The sequence below is a fragment of the Carex rostrata genome, chromosome 12 (genome assembly GCF_964058835.1).
Source record: "Carex rostrata chromosome 12, lpCarRost1.2, whole genome shotgun sequence".
NCBI lineage: Eukaryota > Viridiplantae > Streptophyta > Magnoliopsida > Poales > Cyperaceae > Carex > Carex rostrata.
The window spans coordinates 6929672-6954488 of record NC_135929.1 but is presented as its reverse complement, the minus strand read 5'-3'; the positions used below and the strand labels follow the sequence as shown (position 1 = coordinate 6954488).

The 24817-nt window shown below is 37.5% G+C and overlaps 1 protein-coding gene across 1 annotated transcript; it reads left to right on the top strand.

The window, feature by feature from the left end:
- Positions 1-4599: 4599 nt before the first annotated feature.
- LOC144562784 (ABC transporter G family member 36-like) lies at positions 4600-22819 on the top strand. Its single transcript, XM_078312068.1, has 23 exons — positions 4600-5063; positions 8254-8374; positions 8475-8563; positions 8857-8941; positions 9037-9196; positions 9485-9561; positions 9694-9747; positions 9867-9957; positions 10048-10349; positions 10494-10775; positions 11081-11394; positions 11892-12052; positions 12146-12249; positions 12445-12595; positions 12918-13186; positions 13284-13616; positions 13897-14187; positions 14600-14683; positions 14781-14914; positions 15062-15289; positions 15689-15860; positions 16038-16292; positions 22399-22819. The coding sequence occupies exons 1-23, from the start codon at positions 4735-4737 to the stop codon at positions 22654-22656; spliced, it is 4344 nt and encodes a 1447-aa protein (XP_078168194.1). The 5' UTR covers positions 4600-4734; the 3' UTR covers positions 22657-22819.
- The last annotated feature ends 1998 nt before the right edge of the window (positions 22820-24817 follow it).

Below are 24817 nucleotides of genomic sequence, written 5' to 3'. Positions count from 1 at the left end.
AATTTGGTCTCCAAGCAGATATTAATATGGAGAATAAGATGAACGGTTCGGATCGACCGTTTGGATTTTGAAAACTTAAATATTGAGCCGTAGCACGGGAGGCCACTATGCTATCCATAGCACCCCAGCCTAACTCTAATATAATTACATATAATTATATATAATTACATATAATTATATATAATTAGATATAATTATATATAATTAAGGTTTTTGTATAATTATATAATATAATATAATTATACAAAAACCTAAATTACTCTACACGCAAACTAAAAAATTTCACAATTAATAATTACACTACAAAAACCTGAATTATACTAAACAAAATACTGATCGTTGTACATCTATCGTCGAACGAAAACTTAAACTGAGTTTTTGAGGCACTAAACGATGTTTTTTTGTAATTATGATGCTTCTAATGCTTCCAATGCCTGGTGTACCACTCGGGCAAAATCGGATCCGTCTCATTCTCCCCTTTCCGAAAACTGGTCATACACGCAAATCCGACTTTCCTAGCCAAAGTTATGGATGTTTAAAGTTTTTTCTTGCGGTATAATTTTGGAAATTCATAACTAATTGCAGAAAAATCCCAATAAATTGAAATTAGTGTCAATTATGTGTATTTTTGAATGCTCTACATGCTGGTGTATTTTTTTATAGATACATATACATATATTATACATATATTATAAAAAAAATAAACCAAACCATAGATATTTTCTTTTTCCAAACTCTACAAAAAAAAAAAAATTCGGGCCGCAGAAAAAATCCGCGCTCGGAATAAAAAAAAAATTCGGGGCGCGAATTTTTTCCGTGGTCCGGAATAAAAATTCCAGAGCGAGGAAAAAATCTGCGGCCTGAGTATTTTTAAAATTCCACTCAGAACCTGGTTATTTTTAATAAAATAAAATTTTTTTGGGTATTTTAAAAAAAATCGGCTAATTTTCTTACTAGTAGAATTTTAAACTGAGGCCAAGATTCAAAATAGTAACACAAATTTTTCTTAATTTGTAGTGACAATAATAAATTGACGATCAATCCTAGAACGGATAAATTTGTCCCTTCGTTTTAAATCGAAAGGTCTGAATTGAAATAGTAGAAATTTACTTTTCTTTTAAAAAATGGAGCGGATACAAACTCAGGAGAATGAAATGATAATTTTTCTTTTTGAAAGACGTGGTAGCTGTTAGGAATATGTTGTAGAAGCGTCAAAAAGTAATTTCGTCGAATATCTTACGGATATACACTAATACCTGATCGAACGAAAAAAAAAAAATGAAATACAAGAAGCCAATTATGTATAACAAACAATCAATCACAAAAAATAAAAAAAGAGACAAGAATTTACATAAAAATCTTTCAGTAAAAAACCACACAGTATAAATCACTATATTAAAAAATATTTACAATAAAAGAAGATAATTAAGCCAATACTATTCTTTCTCACACTCATAATTTCATATACCAATTTATAAGATTTTTAAGTGTATTGAGTGAATTTGAAGAAGAAGACTTGAAGAGGTTATGGGCCTTAACGGCTTCCTTTAATATTTCATGAGTAGAACTAGGGTGTTTTTAAGCTCATCAAAGTGTTTGATGAGCTTATCTTCAAAACTTATCAAATCGGTTTCAAATAACGAATCCGAACCGTTGGAATCTGTCTACCTTACAAGTGATGCGTCTACATGTGAAAATTTTAAACATTCAAATTAATTTAGTATAAAATTAATCGGTCAAAATTAAAAGGTTAATAAATTAATTTTAGTGCATTTATTTTTGAACGTTTTTTGACCGCTTGACTTTATACTAAATTAATTCGAATATTTAAAACTTTCACATGTAGACGCATCACTCGTAAAGTAGACGAATTTCAACAGTTCAGATTCGTTATTTGAAACCGATTTGATGAGTTTTAGAGTTAAGCTCACCAAACACTAACACTTTGATGAGCTTAAGAACACCCTAGTTCTACTCATATTTCATCTCTCAGATTTCCTTCCTTTTCGGAAATGTTATTTGTGTGAAAAGCTTATGGGCCAAAGCCCATGTTTGATTTTTGTTTTCCGGCTTCACCGTTATAACAATAGTGCCCACTCATCGCTGCCACGTCATCAGTTAAATATATTATTAACCGCACAATAACAGATCAAGAGTTAGATTGGAGTAAAAATTCCGTTTAGGCCGATTAATCAGCTGATTAGTCATTGGCAGTGATCAAACTGTCATGAATTTTTTTAATTAATCAGTTGATTAATTCTGATTATGACCGATTATTTTCGATTAATTGCTTGACATTGTCCTATCCGTCCGACGATTGTATATAGTGTTATTTACAATACTGGATTGAATCAAATACAAGAACTCAGGGACTCAATAGAAGCCAATCCAACAGTTTAGGCGCTAAAATCAAACTTTCATCAAAATTTTATTCACGATTAACTTTTTTTTCTTTTTTTTTTGAGAAAAACTCACCATTAATTTAACTGACAATATAGTACGTACACGCAATGAAAATAACAAAGAAAAAGTATTTACACATTACGAAGTTCACACAATGTTCCTAGTTGAAATAAGAGTTGCTATTAATTAACACAATAACTTTTGTTATTAATACAAAATTATTTTAAATTCTATAATTTTTGTGTTTATAATTATAACAGTTCCCTTAAGATATATAGAGATATAATAGAGTCGATCAAACTACGAGAAAGTGAATAAAAAAAAAATATAGAGACTTTCTAACTTGTTGCAATTGATGCGTCATGTAGCACTAAATTTGTAACATTATTGTGGGATTGATTTGTTTAGGATATCCGCTGCTGAAGCTAATAAAACAGCCGAGCTCTGGTACGAGCTTAATTTAAATTTAGTACAGTGTTGTAAATAACGTGGTTATTGGACGGACATGGTATGCTGAGTGATTAATCGGGAATAATCAGAAATAATAAGTCATAATTGGAAATAATCGGCTGATTAAACGGAAGAATCTATGACGGTTTGATTACCGTCAACGACTAATTGACCGATTAATCGGCTTAAACGGACATTTTTTACAACACTGCTCTGGATTGTTACGCTTGAGATGAAAATATAATTTAATAGTTGCAATTTGCATAATTATAGTTTATATTAAGATATATCGTTAAAGGAAAAGGCTATTTATAACCGTATCATTAAAATTGTTAATTAAAAACATGTTTTTTGTTATTTCGATTAATAATATATTAAATTCGAAGTAATTTGGAAATTACTTATTTATTGATCAAGTGCTCACAAATTAGTTGGTTATCAGAAAAAGAAAACATATTTGTTCGATAGAATAACAAATCGGTTTTTCAATTATACTAACAAAAATACATGACCTACTAAAACATAGAAAATATATTTACACAAATATATATCTATATCTATAATTTTATTTTTAAAAATTATCTTATACAAAAACGGATAAGATAATGGAAGAGAATCGTTACTTATCCTTACCTGTACCCAATAAGTTAACAAAAAAAAATATTATCCTTATTAGTGTTTTCGGATACAATACAGATCAGATAAATGAATAAAAAGGTGCCATTGACACCCCTAATTTCATCGGAGCTCTGGAATTAGTATTCTCTGAGTTAACTCAAATTTTGAATATCGATCCGGACCGTCTGATTTAAATCCGCACAAATATTAAAGGGCTTTCTGCATTAAATGGTGCGGACACGGGGATCTGATAGTCTGACATCATCATGATAAAATAAATATTTAAAAAAATATAATTGAGAAATACATTATTGCTCCATTCTATTGATATATAACTCATATTTAACTCATTTGATGCAACATTTTTTAATTTAAAAAAAATTAAATATTTTGTCAGAGAGAGGATATAGAATGACTGAGTACAATTTAAACAGATGGTTCTAGATCGTTCTTTTAACTTGGCACGAATCTCAAAGCACAAATAATACTGCCTCTCCGCGCCATCCCGAATAGATACCGACTGAGAGTAAATTTGGGCCGTTCGTTTCAATTGTGTTGAGTCAAGTACCTGAGAAGATACGGATCTTATACACGACAGGGTTTTCATTTTATGCACTAGAAGGATTCTTAGATTTGATTCGGTCCATTGAGGTACTTTAAGAAATTGAATCAATAATTTAGTTTCTTTAAAAATTAATATCTGTACGTCTTCAAGTTTGGTCACAAAAAAAAAAAAATTTAAATTTGAAGGAACCTTTATGCAAAGCTTACGTTTGTTTAATTTTGAATTTTATGTGATTAAACGTGAAAACTTGCACAGAATCGATCAATGATTTGATTTTTCCATGAAATAATTTTTTTTTTTTTATCTATCTTATCTATCTCCTTTCCAAAAAATATTTAATATATTTCTAAAAAAAAAAAAGATTCTGCACTTGATGCGTCAGTTGCTAGATATATAATTGGCCGCACCACAGTCGCCACAATTGACCAATAACCACACATGACATTCCTTTGAAAACACTGATGAAAAGCTTACAAAAATTTCTCATTCGACATACAATCTGCCAATCTCCATCTCTCACATCATGAAACTCAACCGGTGACCAACTGCATTTAATGTCGTCCCATCTGTGTTACCTTCGCGTTTCTCCAACGTGTCACTCTCTCCTCCCTCACATTTCTTCTTCTCTCTTTCTCACTCTCTTTCTAGCTACATTATCTTCATATATGCTAATGTTGTAATTATTATAGAGAAAAAAGATGGATTCATCAAGGGAGGGTTTACTGAGGATAAACAGCTTGAGTCGTCGAGACACATTCACATGGCGGCAAGGTGGGGACGTGTTCTCACGGTCGTTTCGGGAGGCGGAGGATGACGAGGAGGCGTTGCGTTGGGCGGTGTTGGAGAAGCTGCCTACGTATGACCGAGTTAGGCGGGCGATACTGGCGTCGCCATCAGGAGGCCTGAAGGAGGTTGACGTGGAGAGCCTGGGCATGCACGAGAAGAAGGCGTTGCTTGAGCGCCTCGTCGGGGTTGCCGAGGAGGACAACGAGCGCTTCCTGCTCAAGCTCAAGGACCGCATTGATCGGTATGTGTAGTCGTCAGATTATTTTTGAAAATTATAATTTATATAGATAAAGTGGATATATCAAATTTATATAATTTCAAAATTATTTGTTATTGAATCAAATATTGATGAAATACATTGTCAATTATATTTTTAAACTACTCAATAAATGAAAAAAGTTAAAATTTTCAAATTAGATTAAATTTATTGATACATGACTTGATAAAATTATAGATAAGAAACTTATAATTTTTTTGATTTAATATTCTTTTATTGATTTATGTCGTCAAATAAATTCATTGTTAGGATAACACTCTGATTCTTAAGTCTACTACTAGAATGAAACATTATCCGCGAAGGTAAAAAAATACAATTGCCGAAGGTACATCGATAGAAACGTACTATTTTTAAACATATTAGTATTATCGGCATAAGTATATGTGACAATACCATCAGCCAAAAACACTTTTACTCTCATAAATACTGTCCTATTCTTGCATTATATGTTATAAAGGCTAATAGGCTAGTAGCCTAATAGCCTAATACCAAGGACTTGTTACTATTACTGCTGGTTGGTCCGTGGTCTAAACATAATTAATATAGCATGAGATGATGTTATGTATTTTCTGAGCTGCATGAGATGATATTGTGAAATCTATTTATTTAATAAACATCATTTTCGTTATATATTTATAAGATATGAGGAGGGATCAAATAATGTATCATGATTTTGTGCTTCAATATGCTTTACATCCTTTATTTTTGTTTTTGAAGTCCGAATAGTTGATCCAAACTGCTCAACATGATCTTCATAATAAAATATACTTGGAGACCAAATTTTATATTTTTTAGAATTTTTTTAATATTTTTTTAAATATGTATAAAATAACTGCTCTAGAGATTTTGGACCATTCAAAATAGTAGTATTGTACCTCTGTAAAAAATAGTAAATTTTTAAAAAAAATTGGTCTCCAAAAATACTTTATTATAAAAATCATGTTGAGCGGTTCGAATCGATTGTTTGGACTTTGAAAACAAAAATAAAAAATGTGGAGCACAAAATCATGGTGCATTTGAACCCTCAATATATATATAGCATCTGCAGAATAGGTTCTCTGTATGAGCTTTCTCCACTTCCTATTCCAACTATAGAATTTCAATACATTGGATATATGAAGTATTATATTTTTTTTTCTTTAAACTTTTCATGTTTAATTTGGCTCAGTTTTACGCAGGAACTACATTGCTGGTGAGATGTCGCTTTAACTTGAGATTTAGTACCTTCATAAAAAAAATAAAATTAAATTGTTACATTATCATGATATGATCATCAGCCCAAAAGGTGAGAAGCTTAGTAAAGACTTAACAAGGTTGCTTAGTCACTAATAATTGTTAGGTGCCAACTAACACATACAACGACCTTAATCAATTTGTTTTACGATCATCATCACCAATTTTATTCATAGAAAATGAATAAAATTGCTTTCTTACTGGAAACCGACTTTTCCTGTAAATTTTGATTTTTAACCTTTATCATGTAAAATTGGCATATCAAAACATTTAAATTTTCCTTTGAAAATGATGAAAATATATCATTCCACTGCATAAATGGAAATTATTTATTTATTTTTATATAAGAGGAGGGCTCAAATGCCCCCATTACTTCATGCTCCATGTTTCAATTGGACCTTAATATCTTTATCTTTAATTTTAAAGTTCAAACAGACGACTTGAATCGCTCAACATGATATCAATGTTAAAATGTGATTGGATAAAGGTACAAAATTATTGCTTTTAGAAGGTCCACAATTTACTGAAAAATAGTGATTTTGTATCTATTTTAATTAATGTGGATATCATGTTGAGCGGTTCAAATCTTTTGTTTGAACTTTGAAATTGAAGATAAAGATGTTGGGGTACGACTGAGACATGAATCAATGGGGCATTCGAGCCCTCCTCTTTTTATAAATAGTCCTCCAATATTTTACAATATCCAATCCTGCATATAAGTAAAGTTAATTAACTCAAAAATACCATCAAAACCACGGCATAATTGTATGGCATAGTCTCTCATAGTAGAGCTTCAGTTTAGGCGGGAATGTATAACAAGAACGGGAGGAGTATTCGCGGCCTATACTATTGATATACTGTCGCGAATACTATTGTCACTAATAAAAAAAACACTTTTATGACGGTATACCCTCGCAGATAGTCACTTTTATCGTCACGAATACTCTTCCATTCTTATATAACAGAGTGCGTGTGTTGATATCAACTTATTCAAAAAGAAAAAGAAAACTAAAATTTTAAAATGTACTTAATTGACTCGGCCAATGTCTGATTTTTATGGTTAAGATAACAGCAATGTTACTAAAACTACAAAGGCTACAACAATTGCTATTAGATTTAGATTCACCCTCAATTTTCATTAAGTCTATATGTAAACACTAATGAGTTTTTGTAGAATTATGTTGAGTAGACCTAGGGTGTTCTTAAGTTCACTAAGTCTTTTTGTGAACTCAACTCTAAAATCTATTAGATTAACTTCAAATGATGAATCTGAACCATTAAAATCCATCTACCTTACGAATGATGCGTCTACATACAAAAATTTTAAACTTTCTAATTAATTTTGTATAGAGTCAAGTAGTCAAAAGACATTAAAAAAATGAATGCATTAAAATTAATTTATAAATTTTCTAATTTTGACTGCTTGATTTTATGCTAAATTAATTTGAAATTATAATTTTTTTTGCATGTAGATGCATCACGCATAAGGTAGACGAGTTTCAATAATTCAGATTCGTTATTTCAAGTCAATTCGATGGATTTTAGAGTTGAACTCATAAAGAGACTTGGTAAACTTAGGAGCACCCTAGTTCTACTCGAATTATGTTATTTAAACTAATTTTAACTAAACTTTACTGTATATCAGCGTGTCAACTATATATTTCGTTTAGTCTAAATCTGACCAAAAAAAAAAAAAATGCTAGTATGTAAATTGTTTACATTATTTAAACTAAAATCAACAAGAAGGATTTCATCTTCATAGCCATATATTACCTCACTAATATATATTTTCTTTTATTTTCATGGAAGCACATCAGTGAGCAAGCTAATAAATGTATTGTAAATAATAAAAAAAAAAACTTTAGGATGACAAAGATTAATGATATATTTATACTGTGCTCTTTTTGTTTGTTTTTAACAGAGTAGGAATTAGGCTTCCAACAATAGAAGTTAGATATGAGAACTTAAGCATAGATGCAGAGACACATGTGGGAAACAGAGGGTTACCAACTGTTCTCAATTCCACCATGAACACACTTGAGGTATATACTTCAAAGAAATAATGTTGACAGAAATAACATAAGATTGACTTCTGTTTATAAAGCAATTTTATCTGACTAATAATTGTAATTCTTTTGTTAGTCAATAGCAAATTCTCTCTACATTCTACCCAGCAGGAAAACAAAGATGTCAATCTTGCACGGCGTTAGTGGTATCATCAAACCCTGCCGGTAATTGTCAATTTTTCTTTTGTTGGTATATAACATCTTTGCTATCCATTAGGAATGTTGATCTGAGCCTAGCGATATTTAATGAACTGATAAAATTAAAAGGGTTCATGCATGAATACTTGTGAGAAAATGTCCAGTTAATCTTTTCTTTTCTGTGGTGAAACCAATAATAGATGCTCAGTTTCCATATGAACCTGATTAGTACATAATGGACTAGATAGGCATGGTATGAAAATCATGAGTTATTTATTCAGCTAAAAATTTCCAATAAATTAATTTCAAATTTTGTGCAGGATGACATTGCTCTTGGGCCCTCCGGGATCCGGCAAGACCACTTTACTGTTAGCTTTGGCTGGAAAGCTAGACTCTGATCTCAAGGTTGAGAACCTTAACCCTTTATTTTGCAAATTGAAAACCATTTTCCTTTTGATGAAGATAATTTGGACCAAAAATGAGAAAATAAAAAAATGTAGGTCTCAGGGAGAGTGACATACAATGGGCACGAAATGAATGAGTTCGTACCAGAGAGAACAGCTGCGTACATTAGTCAATATGATCTTCACATAGGAGAGATGACTGTCAGAGAAACTCTTGCCTTCTCTGCTCGGTGCCAAGGGGTTGGTACTAGATATGGTATGTTACAATTCTCTCTGCCTTCATTTTTTTTTGTTATATCTAGTTTGCTATTTAGGTGCGAGCTTGCTCTGTACGAGGAGCATACCTACTAGTTAACTCTTAGAGGAAAAATGGTACTGAAAGATTGTATGATATAACAGCTGTTGACTAATTAGGCCCTTGTTCAAGGCTCAGAACAAAGAAATATTGTAGCGAAAAGAAAATAATAGTGTTAATCTCAAAACTCAAATTTGGCAAATTTCTCTTAACATGATTATTTTTTATTTTTATAAAATGCAACTGCAGATATGCTAACTGAGTTGGCAAGGAGGGAGAAAGCACTAAATATTAAGCCTGACCCTGACCTTGATATGTACATGAAGGTTGATTTTAGTTCCAGAAACATAACCAATAAACTGTCTTATATCATATCTCATCAACAACACCAACTAATTTGACAATTATAGAAGGTAATTGCATTGTTACTTATCTGTTTTTGGTACTTGAATTGTCAGGCATCTGCAATCGGAGGCCAAGAAGCCAATGTAGAAACAGACCACATAATCAAGGTAATCTTAATTTAAAAGAAGGTCGTCTTTTAAAGATCCACAAGAAATTTGATGACTTTCTGTTTTCTCCTCTCTTTTATAATTTGATTTACAATTTTTTTTTTCTGTGCAAATTGTAGATTTTAGGATTGGACATATGTGCAGATACAATGGTAGGTAATGACATGATTCGAGGTATCTCTGGCGGACAAAAAAAGCGTGTCACAACAGGTACCAATGTAGCACTAGAACAATGATAATTTGAAATCAGTATAATTTGCTAAGACAACAAGTACTGGTACACTCTTTCTTTTTCTATAGGTGAAATGCTAGTTGGTCCTGCAAAAGCTCTATTCATGGATGAGATATCAACTGGTCTCGACAGCTCAACCACATTCCAGATAGTGAATTCCATTAGGCAGTCGATCCACATCCTTGAAGGGACTGCCGTCATCTCACTTCTCCAGCCGGCACCAGAGACGTATGATTTATTTGATGACATAATCCTCATCTCTGATGGCCAGGTTGTCTACCACGGCCCACGCCATAATGTGCTTGAGTTCTTTGAGTCTATGGGATTCAAATGCCCTGAGAGAAAAGGTGTTGCCGACTTCTTGCAAGAGGTAGAAAACTTGAATTGCTTTGATCAATTAAAAAAAATTGCATGATTAATTTAAAACACTTATTTGTAGATATGCTTTCTGTGTTTCTGTTATTAATCAATAGAAGCAGGGGGACACTGATTCTAAATTTCTGATTCAATTAAGGTGACATCATGGAAGGACCAACAGCAATACTGGTTTAAAATTGATGAGCCGTACCAGTACGTACCTGTGATGAAGTTTGCAAAAGCATTTAAGTCATTCCATGTCGGTCGGGCAATGGCCAATGAGCTGGCAGTCCCGTTTGACAAAAACGATAGCCACCGAGCAGCTCTGACGACCTCAAAATATGGCGCAAGCAAGATGAAGCTATTGAAGGCACAGATTGATAGGGAAATTTTGCTAATGAAAAGGAACTCCTTTGTCTACATCTTCAAGGCTGTCCAAGTACATAATTTTTGAATTCCAAAAGAATTATATTAAGGCTAGTAAATTGCACACTAACATACATAAATTTATTAAATTTGTATGTAAGCACATCACTAATGAAATAGAATAGTTTGAACGGTGTGGATTCATCGTTGAATCCTATTTCATAGGGTTTGGAGTCCGTTAGAACTTAGGTTGAAATGCTAATGTTAGCATAGTAGCCGGACTAACTAATTGAAAAAAAACTGAAGGTTCTTGTATATATAACTTCATGTATTAATAGTAACCTATGATCGTCCATGCTTTTGCATCTTAATTTTCAGCTGACATTGGTAGCAATCATCACGATGACATTGTTCATGCGCACTAGGATGCACCACAACGAGGCCGATGGCAACAAGTTCCTGGGTGTACTCTTCTTTACGATAATGATGATCATGTTCAACAGTTATGCTGAGCTGGCCATGACAATTGCTAAGCTGCCGGTTTTCTTCAAGCAACATGACCTCCGCTTCTTCCCTGCGTGGACTTACACTTTGCCCGGGTGGATCCTCAAGATTCCCATCACATGTGTCGAGGTGGCTATTTGGGTTTTCACCTCGTACTACGTCATCGGGTTTGATCCAAATGCCGGAAGGTAATGTAGAATCTTTCACCAATTTCCAGTACATATTTACTACAGTTTGTACTAGTACACACTGGGGGTTTTCCCAACCTTGGTGACTTGATCCCAACCAAAAGTCAGAAAAAAAAAGGACCATATATAGTCGGCCCAAAATCAGGCACAACCCTTTTGGCTTGTATGTGGATCTCGAGAGGTGTGTATACACAGCTGGGTGAACGTTTTGCTGAGTTTTGTGTGTGTGTTTGTCTCACTATGTGTACTTTGAGGGAAGGGTGGAGTTGGGTGGGTGAGGTGGCGGGACCCGGGGGGTTGGGAATGGTATTCATGAAGTTGTTACTGAAAACTTGCCTTGTATATACCAATTATCAGACTGGATTGAAACAGTGTATAAACCCCAGGATGAAGTTCATTTTCTTTTATCTCCTTGATTTTTGTTTTGACAGTTACTCGTTTGTTGTAAGTTCATGTTTACAGTTACTTTAATTTCATCTCAATTTCTCATTTTGTAGGCTTTTCAAACAGTATCTTCTTCTGATCATGACCAGCCAAATGGCTGGTGCTCTTTTCCGAATGATTGCTGGGTTAGCAAGGGACATGGTCATTTCAAACACCTTTGGATCGGCTTCAATATTAATTTTGATAGTATTGAGTGGATTTGTTATTTCTAGAGGTAAAAACGCATGTGTTTCTGTAATATTCTTTTCTTAATACCAGCAATAGATTTCTAAAAAAGCAACTTCATTTTCTATTCTTTTTCTGATAGAAAATATCAAGAGTTGGTGGATATGGGGCTATTGGATCTCCCCCCTAATGTATGCACAAAATGCTGTGTCGGTAAATGAGTTCTTGGGTCACCAGTGGAGTAAGGTAAAGACTTAATAGTTTTTGCTTTTAGTTAAGATGCAGGTGATTAATTTCAATGTAGGATGGTAATCACCTGTATGGTTCCTTAAGAAATGGTAGAGTTAAGAATTAGATTCCTATCAATTGTATATAATTTGATGACCCCCATTTCAGATTAGAAATGGAAAATGAGTTAACATAATCTCCTTGATTATCCAGAATGTTAATGGAGAAAGACTTGGGACAAAAATTTTACACGACCGTGGAATCTTTGTTGAAGCAAAATGGTACTGGATCGGCTTTGGCGCCTTGATTGGATTTACCCTTCTGTTCAATTTTCTCTATACTTTTGCTCTCACCTTCCTAAAACGTGTGTATCTTCTAAGAACTGAGTATTTCTTTAATCATTTGAACATTATATATCTTAGACAAGGCATTCAGAAATTTTGGCATGTAGAACTACTTCAAACTTGGCCATGTGGTATAATAGAAATGCTCAGCGCTGACTTCAGAAAACTTTTAGCAGAACATAAGTTTGATTTATAAATTTGGTTGTTGGACCTTCATTAATCTCCCTTAATAAAGGCAACTACGGGAAAAGTAAAACAGAGAGATAGTGAATAATTTTAAAATCCTTTTGTGTTCTAACAAGTTAACAACTGTTAAGGGAGGAATTCTTTAATTCTATTCAGCATTTGGGAAAGATCATCCAATTGTGTCTGAAGAGGCACTTAGGGAGAAGCATGCAAATTTGACTGGAGAGATTATAGAAGAATCTTCAAGAGGAAAGAAATCATCGTCCATACATAATTCCCGGAAAAATAGTTCGATTGATACCATCGGAGGTTTATTGGAATCTGTTGATAAGATCATTGGATCAGATAAGAAAGGGATGATTCTCCCATTTATGTCACTCTCTCTCACTTTTGAAGACATCAAATACTCTGTCGACATGCCACAGGTACATAGCCACTAAAATGCATTCAACAGAAATTTGAATAGGTGTAAGCTTCACTTTAGTTCTCTTTGATATTTCAATCTTTGTGTACAAAATGCAGGAGATGAAAGTAGAAGGTATGAGTGATGATAGATTGGTTCTCCTAAAAAGTGTAAGTGGTTACTTCAGGCCAGGAGTCCTGACAGCACTGATGGGCATCAGTGGAGCTGGCAAAACAACACTCATGGATGTGTTGGCTGGGAGGAAGACAGGAGGATACATTGAAGGATCTATCAATATATCAGGATATCCAAAAAAACAGGAAACTTTTGCACGTATTTCGGGATACTGTGAGCAGTTTGATATTCACTCCCCGCAAGTAACTGTTTATGAGTCCCTTGTTTTCTCAGCATGGCTTCGTTTATCTCCAGATGTTGATTCCGAGACAAGAACTGTAAGAAGATTTTTTCTCTAATTAAAATGGCCTTCTGATTTTTGGATAGTTCAATGCCTCTGTTGTCCATCAGTTGTAGCTTTACTCGAATGCATGACTAGTACAAATAAAGCAAATTCATCCAAAGTGGCGATCCTTGTGATATGGATTTAGAGAAGAAAGAGAAAGGAATATATGACGAATGCATAGTTCCAACAGAGGATTTGTTATTGGAAAGAAATATTCGGAACTGGAATTATAGATTTACTCTGATTTTATATTTTTGTGTCTTTGTATGCAGATGTTTGTTGAAGAAGTGATGGAGCTTGTGGAGCTCAATTCATTGAGAGATGCAATTGTGGGGCTCCCTGGTGTGAATGGTTTGTCAACTGAGCAAAGGAAGAGGCTAACTATTGCCGTGGAGCTTGTTGCGAATCCTTCTATCATTTTTATGGATGAACCGACATCTGGTCTTGATGCTCGTGCTGCAGCCATTGTTATGAGAACAGTTAGGAATACTGTCAACACAGGCAGGACTGTTGTTTGCACTATTCACCAGCCAAGTATTGACATCTTTGAAGCCTTTGATGAGGTGTGACATTTATTTAGGTTCTCAATCTTTAATTTATTCTTATGTACATACATCTGGTACCTTTGAAACTATTGTCCAAAAAATTAAAAAATCTTTAATGAATTCTCAATCAGATATATGGGGAATGTATCAGTTTGGCCAAATTAGGAGTTCTTTTGGTCTTCTATTATACAACATGGAAATATTAACTATTTAAATTTAATTACTTAATTTTATGGATGGCCAAACAAATTTCAAAATGGACCAAATTTGATACACACCATGATGCATCTGTAATACCTATCTTTCGATTTGGATATATTCAACAATGGTTATAAACATATCAATTAAATGAACCACACAAAAATGGATGTATAATTGCCATCAATCATTATTTTTTAAAGAATAATAATTTATTTATGATGGGACACAGCTTTTTCTACTGAAAAGAGGAGGAGAAGAGATTTATGTAGGTCCACTGGGGCGCCATTCTTCAGAATTGATAAAGTACTTTGAGGTATAGTAACTGATTAAATGCAATTTGGAAACGCCTTTCGAACTCTGTTTTATACAAAACTCCAACACTCACCTTTCTTTGCTTTCAACTTGTTAAGGCGGTTCCAGGTGTACCAAAGATCAAAGATGGCTACAATCCTGCAACATGGATGTTGGAGGTGACTACACTGGCAAAAGAAGAGGCACTTGGTGTTGACTTCGCTCAGTTGTACCAGAAATCAGAATTATACAAGTACTGTCCCCATGAAACATAATTATTAGATACTTCTTATATACTTCTTTATATATTATCCTTTTTCTCAATTCTATTCATCCTTAATGGGGCTCTAAGTTCAAAATGACAATACTTGTAATGTAATCATTTTATTGGTTATTTCAGGAGGAACAAGGCTATGATTAAGGATCTAAGCATCCCAGCAGCTGGATCAAGTGACCTATACTTTCAGACTCAGTATTCACAATCTTTCTTCACGCAGTGCATGGCTTGTTTGTGGAAGCAGCACTTGTCTTACTGGAGAAACCCTCCATACACTGCTATTCGCTTCTTCTTCACTCTCATGGTGGCTCTTTTGATGGGCTCAATTTTCTGGCAGCTTGGCTCCAAAATGTAAACCAAAATATGTTATTTCATAAATTATATACTCATCAGTAAAATAATTTAAATATTTTGCAAAAAAGTTCGGCACTGTCAACTTCCATTCTTCAGGATTTTCAACTGCCTTATCTTTATATACTAGTGCTTACGATAGTAGCACAATCAACTATTCTAGTGTACATCTGACTTTTATGGTACATTCAACTTTTAAAATTTTACGGAAGACTTAACGTCTTTTAAATTGACTCGATTTTGATACACGCCTTATCTAAATAATTAAGAATATATTTTATAGTTTTAACCTTTTAATTTGAATAATATTATTTAGCACAGGTGTTGGATGTATCATAAAAGTTGAATGTTTGCTAAAACTACCCATAAATTAATCATAATTTTCTAATTTTTGCACAGAAAAAAACAACAAGATCTATTTAATTCCATGGGATCCATGTATGCTGCAATTTTGTTACTGGGGGTGCAAAATTCGTCAACAGTCATGCCGGTAGTGTCAATTGAGCGAACTGTCTTTTACAGAGAAAGAGCTGCTGGGATGTACTCTGCTTTACCATATGCATTTGGGCAGGTACATGGTTTATTTACTTATCATCACATAAACAATTAAACACATTATATCATGCATGTTATTTTGCTTATAATTAAATTTTCAACTCGATAACACCTATTTTGCAACAAATTTTAGTTTTACTCATCATCATATCCCGGTTGTTTTAAGAGAAAATTAAACTTATGTTTCTGGTAGGTTGTCATTGAATTACCTCACGTTCTTGCTCAAGCTGTTATATACTGTGTGATAGTCTACGCCATGATCGGCTTCCAGTGGACAGCAACCAAGTTCTTGTGGTACCTATTCTTCAGCTACTTGACATTGCTTTATTTCACCTTTTACGGCATGATGGCGGTTGGTTTGACCCCAAACTATAACGTGGCCACCATAGTTGCTTCATTTTTCTTTGGCATATGGAATCTCTTCTCCGGGTTTCTTATCACTAAAGCAGTACGTACACTCTACATTTTCTATTCGACTTGTTTATTAATAACTGCTGCATCCTGATTTATATTATTTTAAGTTGTATGGATCATCTAGCTAGCCTACCCCAACTTGTTTGGGACGAATGACTTGATTGTTCTTGTTGTATGGATCATCATCATCACATCTTGTCATCACTGTTTCTTTTACTAGTTTTGTGTAAAAAAGGAGGATTATCTTTATTAATCAAGGGTTAGGCTTATATAGAGCCTTACAAACACTCTTACAAATAACCCCCTCAAACTATCCTAATACAAAGATAAACATAACAACACTCCCCCTCAAGATGAGCCTACGGACGAAAAATATCCACTAGGCCCATCTTGTCACATAGTCTCGACAAATCCAACGAACTAAGCCCTTTAGTGAGACAGTCAGCCACTTGCTCTCTAGTAGCTACATGTCCCAGCTCAAGTAACCCGCTATTCAGTTTTTCTTTGATGAAGAATCTGTCGATCTCCACATGCTTGGTCCTGTCATGCTGCACAGGGTTATTAGCAATGCTAATAGCTGACTTATTGTCGCACCACAGCTTCATTTGTGCCCCTTGGTCCATCTTGAGCTCCACCAACAGAGCTCTCAACCACATCATCTCTGCAACACCTAAAGCCATGGCCCTGTACTCTGCCTCGGCTGTGGACCTCGCAACTACCGACTGTTTCTTGCTCTTCCAGGAGACCAGATTGCCTCCTACAAACATGCAATATCCAGACGTGGACTTCCTATCATCGGCACAACTAGCCCAGTCTGAATCACAATATCCCTCAATATTCAAATGCCCATTCTTGCGAAAGATCAACCCCTTGCCTGGTGCACTCTTCAGGTATCTCAGGATCTGGTACACAGCATCCATGTGACCCTCCCTAGGGTCATGCATGTAGCGACTCACCACACTCACCGCAAAGGAGATGTCAGGACGAGTGTGGCTCAAATAGATCAATCGACCAACTAACCTCTGGTACCTCTCCTTATCAACTGGCTCTCCTGCCTCAGCACTTAGCTTAGACTTTTGATCGATCGGGGCCACCGCAGGCTTGCACCCTAGCATACCTGTCTCTGTGAGCAAATCCAGCACATACTTCCTTTGAGACAAAACAATCCCCTCTGCACCACGAGCTATCTCAATCCCAAGGAAGTATCTGAGTTGCCCCAAGTCTTTCACTTCAAACTCCTTACTCAACCTCTTCTTCAGTGATGCAATCTCACCCTCATCATCACCAGTGATAATCATGTCGTCCACATACACTGCCAGCATCGTAATGTGAACTCCATGTCGCCTAAAGAACACTGTATGGTCTGCATTGGTCTGCTGATACCCCATGCCTACCATAGCCCTCCTAAACCTGTCAAACCAGGCTCGAGGGGACTGCTTCAGCCCATAAAGAGATTTCTTGAGTCTGCACACCTTACCCTCCGTTTGTTTCGTGCCAAAACCCTGTGGGACCTCCATGTACACCTCCTCCAACAACTCGCCGTGAAGGAAGGCATTCTTCACATCAAGCTGATGTAACTTCCAACCCCCATTCGCTGCTAAGGAAACAAGTGTCCGCACTGTACTCATCTTCGCCACGGGTGCAAAAGTCTCATCATAGTCAATACCGTATGTCTGACTATACCCCTTTGCCACCAACCGGGCCTTGTAACGCTCAACCCGACCCTCTGGGCTTTGCTTCACAGTGAAAACCCACTTGCATCCAACCGCCTTCTTTCCTGGTGGTAATGGCACAAGCGTCCAGGTTTTGTTCTTTGCGAGAGCCTCAAGTTCCTCAAGCATGGCGGCTTTCCACTTTGGATCCTCCTTAGCAACCTGCCAACACTTAGGAATAGAGACAATGTCCAGAGATGCAATGAATGCTCCATGTGCAGGTGAGATGTGAGAGTAAGAAACAAACTGGGCAATATCATGTGGGAAACCGTATCGATCAGGGGGAACTCCCGCATTGAGGCGAGAAGTCCTCCTTACCGACATGGGAGTGGGAGGAGTAGAGAGAGGAATCATATCACCTGTGTGCTCTGAGTCAGTGGATGGTGTCTCAGAAGTCGGGGTAGGAAGGGACAAGGGACTTGGCACAAGCGGCACTGTAGGCGCGGTATCCTCAACCTGCCTCCTTCTCCTCGTGTACACTCGCAGCTCCCCTTGAGCTTGAGTGCCACCATTATCGGGATCATCCCCGCCTCGTTCCGGCACCACAGCCGATTCCACAACAGTCGACTCCTCAACTGTTGGCGCGCAAGGGACATCGCTCACGCCCACCATCCTCCTCTCACTACCACTGCTACTCTCCCCCTCTCGCCTCATACCTCCAGTATCGAGCGAGTCTCCAAAAGGTGATGTAACCTGAGAGGAGTAGTATGGCTCATGCTCTCGAAATGTGACATCCATACTAACAAACAACCTCCTCTCCACGGGACTCCAGCATGTGTAGCCTTTTTGAGTGGCCGAGTACCCCACAAAGATACATTTGACCGCTCGCGGATCCAGTTTTCCCACATTTGGTCTGTTGTTCTGCACGAAACACACACAACCAAATACCTTCAAGGGGAGACTATCACTAATCTCACCTTTCAATAACTCAACCGGGGACTTCCACTCCAACACACGTGACGGCATCCTATTGATCAGTCTCGCAGCTGTCAGGACTGCCTGTCCCCACAAGTACTTTGGTACATTCATTGAGATCATCATGCTTCTCGCTACCTCAAGGAGATGCCTGTTCTTTCTTTCTGCCACTCCATTCTGCTCTGGTGTGTATGGGCACGTGGTCTGATGCAGGATTCCCTGGGAGGATAAGTATTCTCTGAACGCATTGTTCGTGTACTCTGTCCCATTGTCAGACCTCAATACCTTCACTATTGCCCCATATTGAGTCTGAGCCCCTTTGTGGAAATCTTTAAAACAAGCAAGCACATCATTCTTGTTTTTCATCAAATAAAGCCAAGTAGTACGAGAAAAGCAATCAATGAAAGACACAAAATATCGAAAACCATTAACAGAAGTTGTGGAACAAGGTCCCCACACATCAGAATGTATCAAATCAAAACTACAGGTGCTCCTACTACCTGTACTAACATACGAACTCCTGGTGTGCTTGCCAAGCTCACAAGCATCACAAACAAGTCTCTCTTTATTAGCTTTTTCAAACATAGCTGGATACAAACGACTCAAAAGACTAAAAGAAGAATGACCCATCCGCCTATGGTAGAGCAACAACAAGTCTTCCACACTACTCCTCACTCCTCCAGATCTCTCCACCACAGATGCGAGGGCTGAGTCCATCCCTTCTCTCTCAAGGAACCACAATCCGTTACGCCATGTGCCAGTCCCAAGCCTCTTGCCCGTTCCCTTCTCCTGGAAGATCACCTTGGGAATATCAAAAGAAACAACACATTTCAGTTGGAGGATAATAGCACTAATGGATAAGAGATTTACTGGAAAAGATGGAGCATGTAAAACATTGGACAAAGTCAAGGAGTCGGTACATCGCACGGTACCCTTACCCACTACGGGCTGGGCCGTACCATCGGCTGTCTGAACACTCTCAGGGACTGCCAGGTGAGTATAAGAAGAAAACTCCCCAACAGTACCCGTCACATGTCTGGAAGCACCAGAATCAATAATCCATGGTGAACTAACGGTGGATATAGAGGCAAGAGCATGGGTGTCACTAGTACCTGCAACTGAATGAGCATAAGTGGCAATGTTACCCGAGGTAGATGCATCCTCTGCCGCACCTTTTCCCTTCCTCCTAAGTAACTGGGAGTAGGCTCTCAAGAGCTCCTGATCCTCCGCAGAGAGCTCCTCATCCTGCGCACCCCCTTCATCCTCTTCTCCTGCTACCATCAGGTTTGCCCGGTAGCCCCCTCTTCCACCTCCTCTGCGGCCACGACCACGACCGCGCTCCCCAGACTGACCACGTCCACCAGAGTTCCTCCCCTTTGGTGGCTTAGTGCAAGCCGACTTCAGGTGGCCTATCTCTCCACAGTTGTAGCACTCCCGGGTCTCACCTCTAGACCTGGTACCACCTGAGTTGGAGACGGCTAGAGCTGACTTCACCCCTGGAAGTCCCCCTGCCCCGGTCTGGAGCCCGATCCGGGTCTCCTCCTGTATCATGGCCGAGACTGCCTCCTCCAGCGAGGGAATCTTCGGCTGAGCAAGTAACATCGCAGTCCTCTGCTCGAAGGCTGGGGCCAGACCTCTAAGGAACCCCATGGTCCTATCCTGCATGCAAGCCTCAGTCTTCCTGCACGCAGGATCAGGACAACACAACGTCCTCGTGCAGTAGTCATGATCCAGCCATAAGCGCTCCAGCTCTATGGCATACTGCTGCACAGTCCTCTCCCCCTGTACGCAAGCAGCAATCTCCCCCTTTATCTGATAAACCCTCAGGTTGTTCCCCACACCATCATACGTCTTCCTCAATTTTTCCCAGACACACTTCACATCCTCCATGCCATCAACATTGGCCGCGATCTCTCGAGTCATCGAGTTTAAGAGCCAGATGTACACCAACATGTGAGTGGACCTCCACTCATCCCTCGCTGGAGTACCCTCAGCTGGCTCAGCAATCGCTCCAGTCAAGTACCCCTCTAGTTTCCTCCCAACTAGAGTGTACCGCACCCGACGTGACCAGCTCAGATACGAACCTGGACCATCGAGTTTCACATCAATCGAGGGAAGCTCCACCCTTGGTGCTGGTGCAGGTGCTGGGGTTGGTTTCGGTGCAGTGTCACTAGAGGCAAAGCTAAATGCTCGCATCAACATTGCGATCTCATCACCATTCAGCTTCTCCAAGGCCTCTTTCATTGCTAAACCCATCTTCGAACCCTCACCTGCCATTGATCTGACTCTGATCTACACACAAGATTGAGTCAAATCCTCCTTCTTCCCCAAGACACAATCTCGAACCCGTAAGATCTAGAAAATCATTACCTCGAACCCCTTCCCTTTCCTTTTAACCCGATCTTGATCTCAAAACATCAAGATTCGAGTTTCAAACAACCCGATTAATACCCGTCTCTCGGGTATCGTGGGGTATAAACCCCCCCACGCCGGCCAAACAACAATCAACAAGAGAAATAGAGAGAAAAGAGAAGAGGATAGATCAAATCAAGAGAGAAAAGAAGAAGAAGAGATCAGATCAGATCAGATCTGTCACCAAAAACAGCCAAACGGAGATCAGATCAGATCTGTTACCAAGATAAAACAGCCAAAACGACTCACAAACAGCGGCTGGCGGAGCTCCAGCACCCCTGGCGGAGCACCAGCAGGGCCGGCGGAGCACCTGGCAACCCGGCGGACCCCTGGCAGAGCCGGCAGCCCCCTGGCGGAGCTGGCGGAGCTGGCAGAGGGCTGGCGGAGCCCCTGGAGGGCTGGCGGACCCCCTGGCGGAGCTGGCGGAGGCCTGGCGGAGGTCCGGTGGTGCTGGCGGAGGTGCTGGCTGTGCTGGCGGAGGTGCTGGCTGTGCTGGCGGAAGGTGGCTGCTGTTGCACGGTTTTTGACGCAAAACCCTAGATCTGAAAAGTGGCTCTGATACCAACTAGTTTTGTGTAAAAAAGGAGGATTATCTTTATTAATCAAGGGTTAGGCTTATATAGAGCCTTACAAACACTCTTACAAATAACCCCCTCAAACTATCCTAATACAAAGATAAACATAACAACACTTTTAATATAATGCATTAACTATATGATATTATTCTGCAGTCATTTAATTGTGAATAAATACATTTTTAAATAAAAATTGTGATTTTCCTTTTTAAAGTATCTGGTTTTGCAAAAAGTTTTAGATAAGCCACATATCTCACTGTTTTTCTGATGAGAGCAAAAATTACAATAGAAATTAACTGTTTTTCTGATTAAATAGAGAAGGTTCATGATTTATTAGAATCCTAGCAACATCCAAAACAAACACACACACACACCCTTTTGTAGAAAGGTTTGATTTTCAAAATTGTAGAAGTAAACTAAAGAGATTATTTGCACAAGCTGACAAAGTTTTTTAATATTGTTGTAGTGGTCATTGTTTTGTCAATGAGATAACAATATGCTTCTATATATTGTTTTCACTTTTCAGCAAATACCAGTGTGGTGGATTTGGTACTACTGGATATGTCCAGTTGCTTGGACATTGTATGGATTGCTCGTGTCGCAGTATGGAGACATTGATGACACGCTTGAAGATGGTGTGATGGTAAAGGACTTCGTACAGGATTACTTTGGATTCAAGCATGACTTCCTCCCAGTGGTTGCGGTTGTGGTTCTGGCATTTACTCTGCTCTTTGCATTTTGCTTTGGTTTCTCGATCCAGAGATTCAACTTCCAAAAAAGATGAAGTTTTTGATGGTCGACAGAGTACGAAAGTCATGGTGGAAAAATTTGAAAGAACATTTTTTTTTTTTTTTAAATGAAGAAATATTTAATCCGAACATAACATTTATATAAAGTAGCTAAAATTCATGGCAACAATGATTTCACATGAAAAGAATATTCAAACACATCCCTTGCTGAGAAATTGAGCACTAGCTAGCTTACAACTAATTTAAGTCCAGACAGTAAATTTGTACTGTTCCTTTGCTTGCCAGAAAAAGAATATCCAAACACGTCTGGTTACAAAAAAAAAAATTTAAGACTGTTACATAATGATTGCATGTGGCAACGATGATGAGATCAAATGTGGGCACTTTTATTGGGCACTTATATTCTCAGGAAATGTCGAATTTTAGGAATGAAGATAATTTCATTTCCGTCCACACATCAATTTAACTCAAATCATAATTTTTAATTTTTTCTAATTTTTTAATTTTTTTAATTTTTTTTTAAAAAAGGTAAAAACCCGTTTCATTAATATAAAACTTTTCAACGTCTTACATCCGAGGTTCCTTTTAAGCCTACTAGGACCACAACAAACAAACAAAAGCATCCAAGGTATGCAGATAAGTCTTCCACACTGTTCTTTCAAATTTTTTCACCCTGACTTTCGTACTCTAGTCGACCATCAAATTTTTCCACCATGACTCGTACTATGGAGCTAAGTCTTCCACACTGTCGACCATGACTTTCGTGGTTTGTGGTGGAGATCAAGTAGCAACAAGTCTCAACAATGTTCTTTCAAATAGGTTCGTGGTGGAGATCAAGTAGCTGACTGTCTGTGGTGGAGTAGCAACAAGTCTTCCACACTACTCTCAACTCCTCCAGTCTTTTCCACTATGGATGAGAGAGCCGAGTCCATACTCTCCCTATCCATGTACCACAGCCCGTTATGCCAACTTTCAGTCCCAAGTCTCCTGCTGGTCTCATTCTCTTGGAAAAACACCTTAGGAATATCAAACACAACATCACAATTTAGTTGTAATATAATAGCACTTATGGATAAGAGATTCACGGGAAAAGAAGGAGCATGCAATACATTAAACAAAGTCAAAGTGTTGGTACATTTTACGGTACCCTTACCAACTACGGGCTGAGCTGTACCATTTGCGATCTGAACGCTCTCTGGAACTGCTAGGCGAGTATAGGAATAAAACTCCCCAACAGTACCAGTCACATGACGAGACGCACCAGAGTCGACTATCCAATCTGGTGATCTCGTGGTGGATATAGAGGCCAGAGCAAGGGTATCATGAGTACCTGTAGCTGTGTGGGCAAGAGAAGCAAAGTTACCCCTTGAGCCAGTAGAGGTTGATGCATCATCTCTCACGCTCTTCACATCACCCATCGGCTTCTGCCTGTTCCTGAGTCCCTGAGAATAGGCCTCCACGAGTAGGGGTGAGTAAATCGCTCATAACTCGTGAGCCGCTCATAACTCGCTCATTAAAAGCTCGCTTAAACTCGCTCATTTATCCGCTCATTTAAACTCGCTCATAACTCGCTCATTAAGAATTTGCCACATTTAATCCCTGCCACATCTAATCACGTGTAATTCTGTGTAACATCAACCTTGCCTCATTAAGATTGATAGATAGTGAGCATAGTTTTATATTTAATCCTGTGTAATATAGTGAGCACAATGTAACATTTAATCTTGTGTAATATACTAATATTCATGATTTCATATTCATTTTTTTGTAAATTGGCAGAACCAAGGTTGCTTGTTTAAAATGAAGGTTTAATTCTAAACTACCAATTTAAAATCCCAACTGCTTGTTGCTTGTTTAAGATGAATTTTCATTATTGTTTTCATAATACAAATTTGTAGGTATGTGACAAGAAAATATCTATCTGTATGTCACAAGTAGGACCGTCAAAATCGACAAGACGATAGCTGTTGAATTTTTATTAGTTTCTGTTGTTAGTTTCTGTTGGATTATTCTATTTTTGTAATATAATTATATTTTTGTTGAATTTTTATTATATTTTATTTTAAATAAATTATGACAATTTGTTATGATGACTTTTAACAAATTTTGTTATGCGTGGGCACACTATATAATTTTGTTATGAGTCATAAGTCATAACTCGTGAGCCGCTCATAACTCGCTCATTAAAAACTCGCT

Excerpts from the sequence above, each read along its gene's own strand:
- LOC144562784 (XM_078312068.1), top strand. The coding sequence starts at position 4,735 with ATGGATTCATCAAGGGAGGGTTTACTGAGGATAAACAGCTTGAGTCGT. Across the intron at positions 5,064-8,253 it reads CTCAAGGACCGCATTGATCG|AGTAGGAATTAGGCTTCCAA; the intron begins GTATGTGTAGTC and ends TGTTTTTAACAG. Across the intron at positions 8,564-8,856 it reads GGTATCATCAAACCCTGCCG|GATGACATTGCTCTTGGGCC; the intron begins GTAATTGTCAAT and ends AATTTTGTGCAG.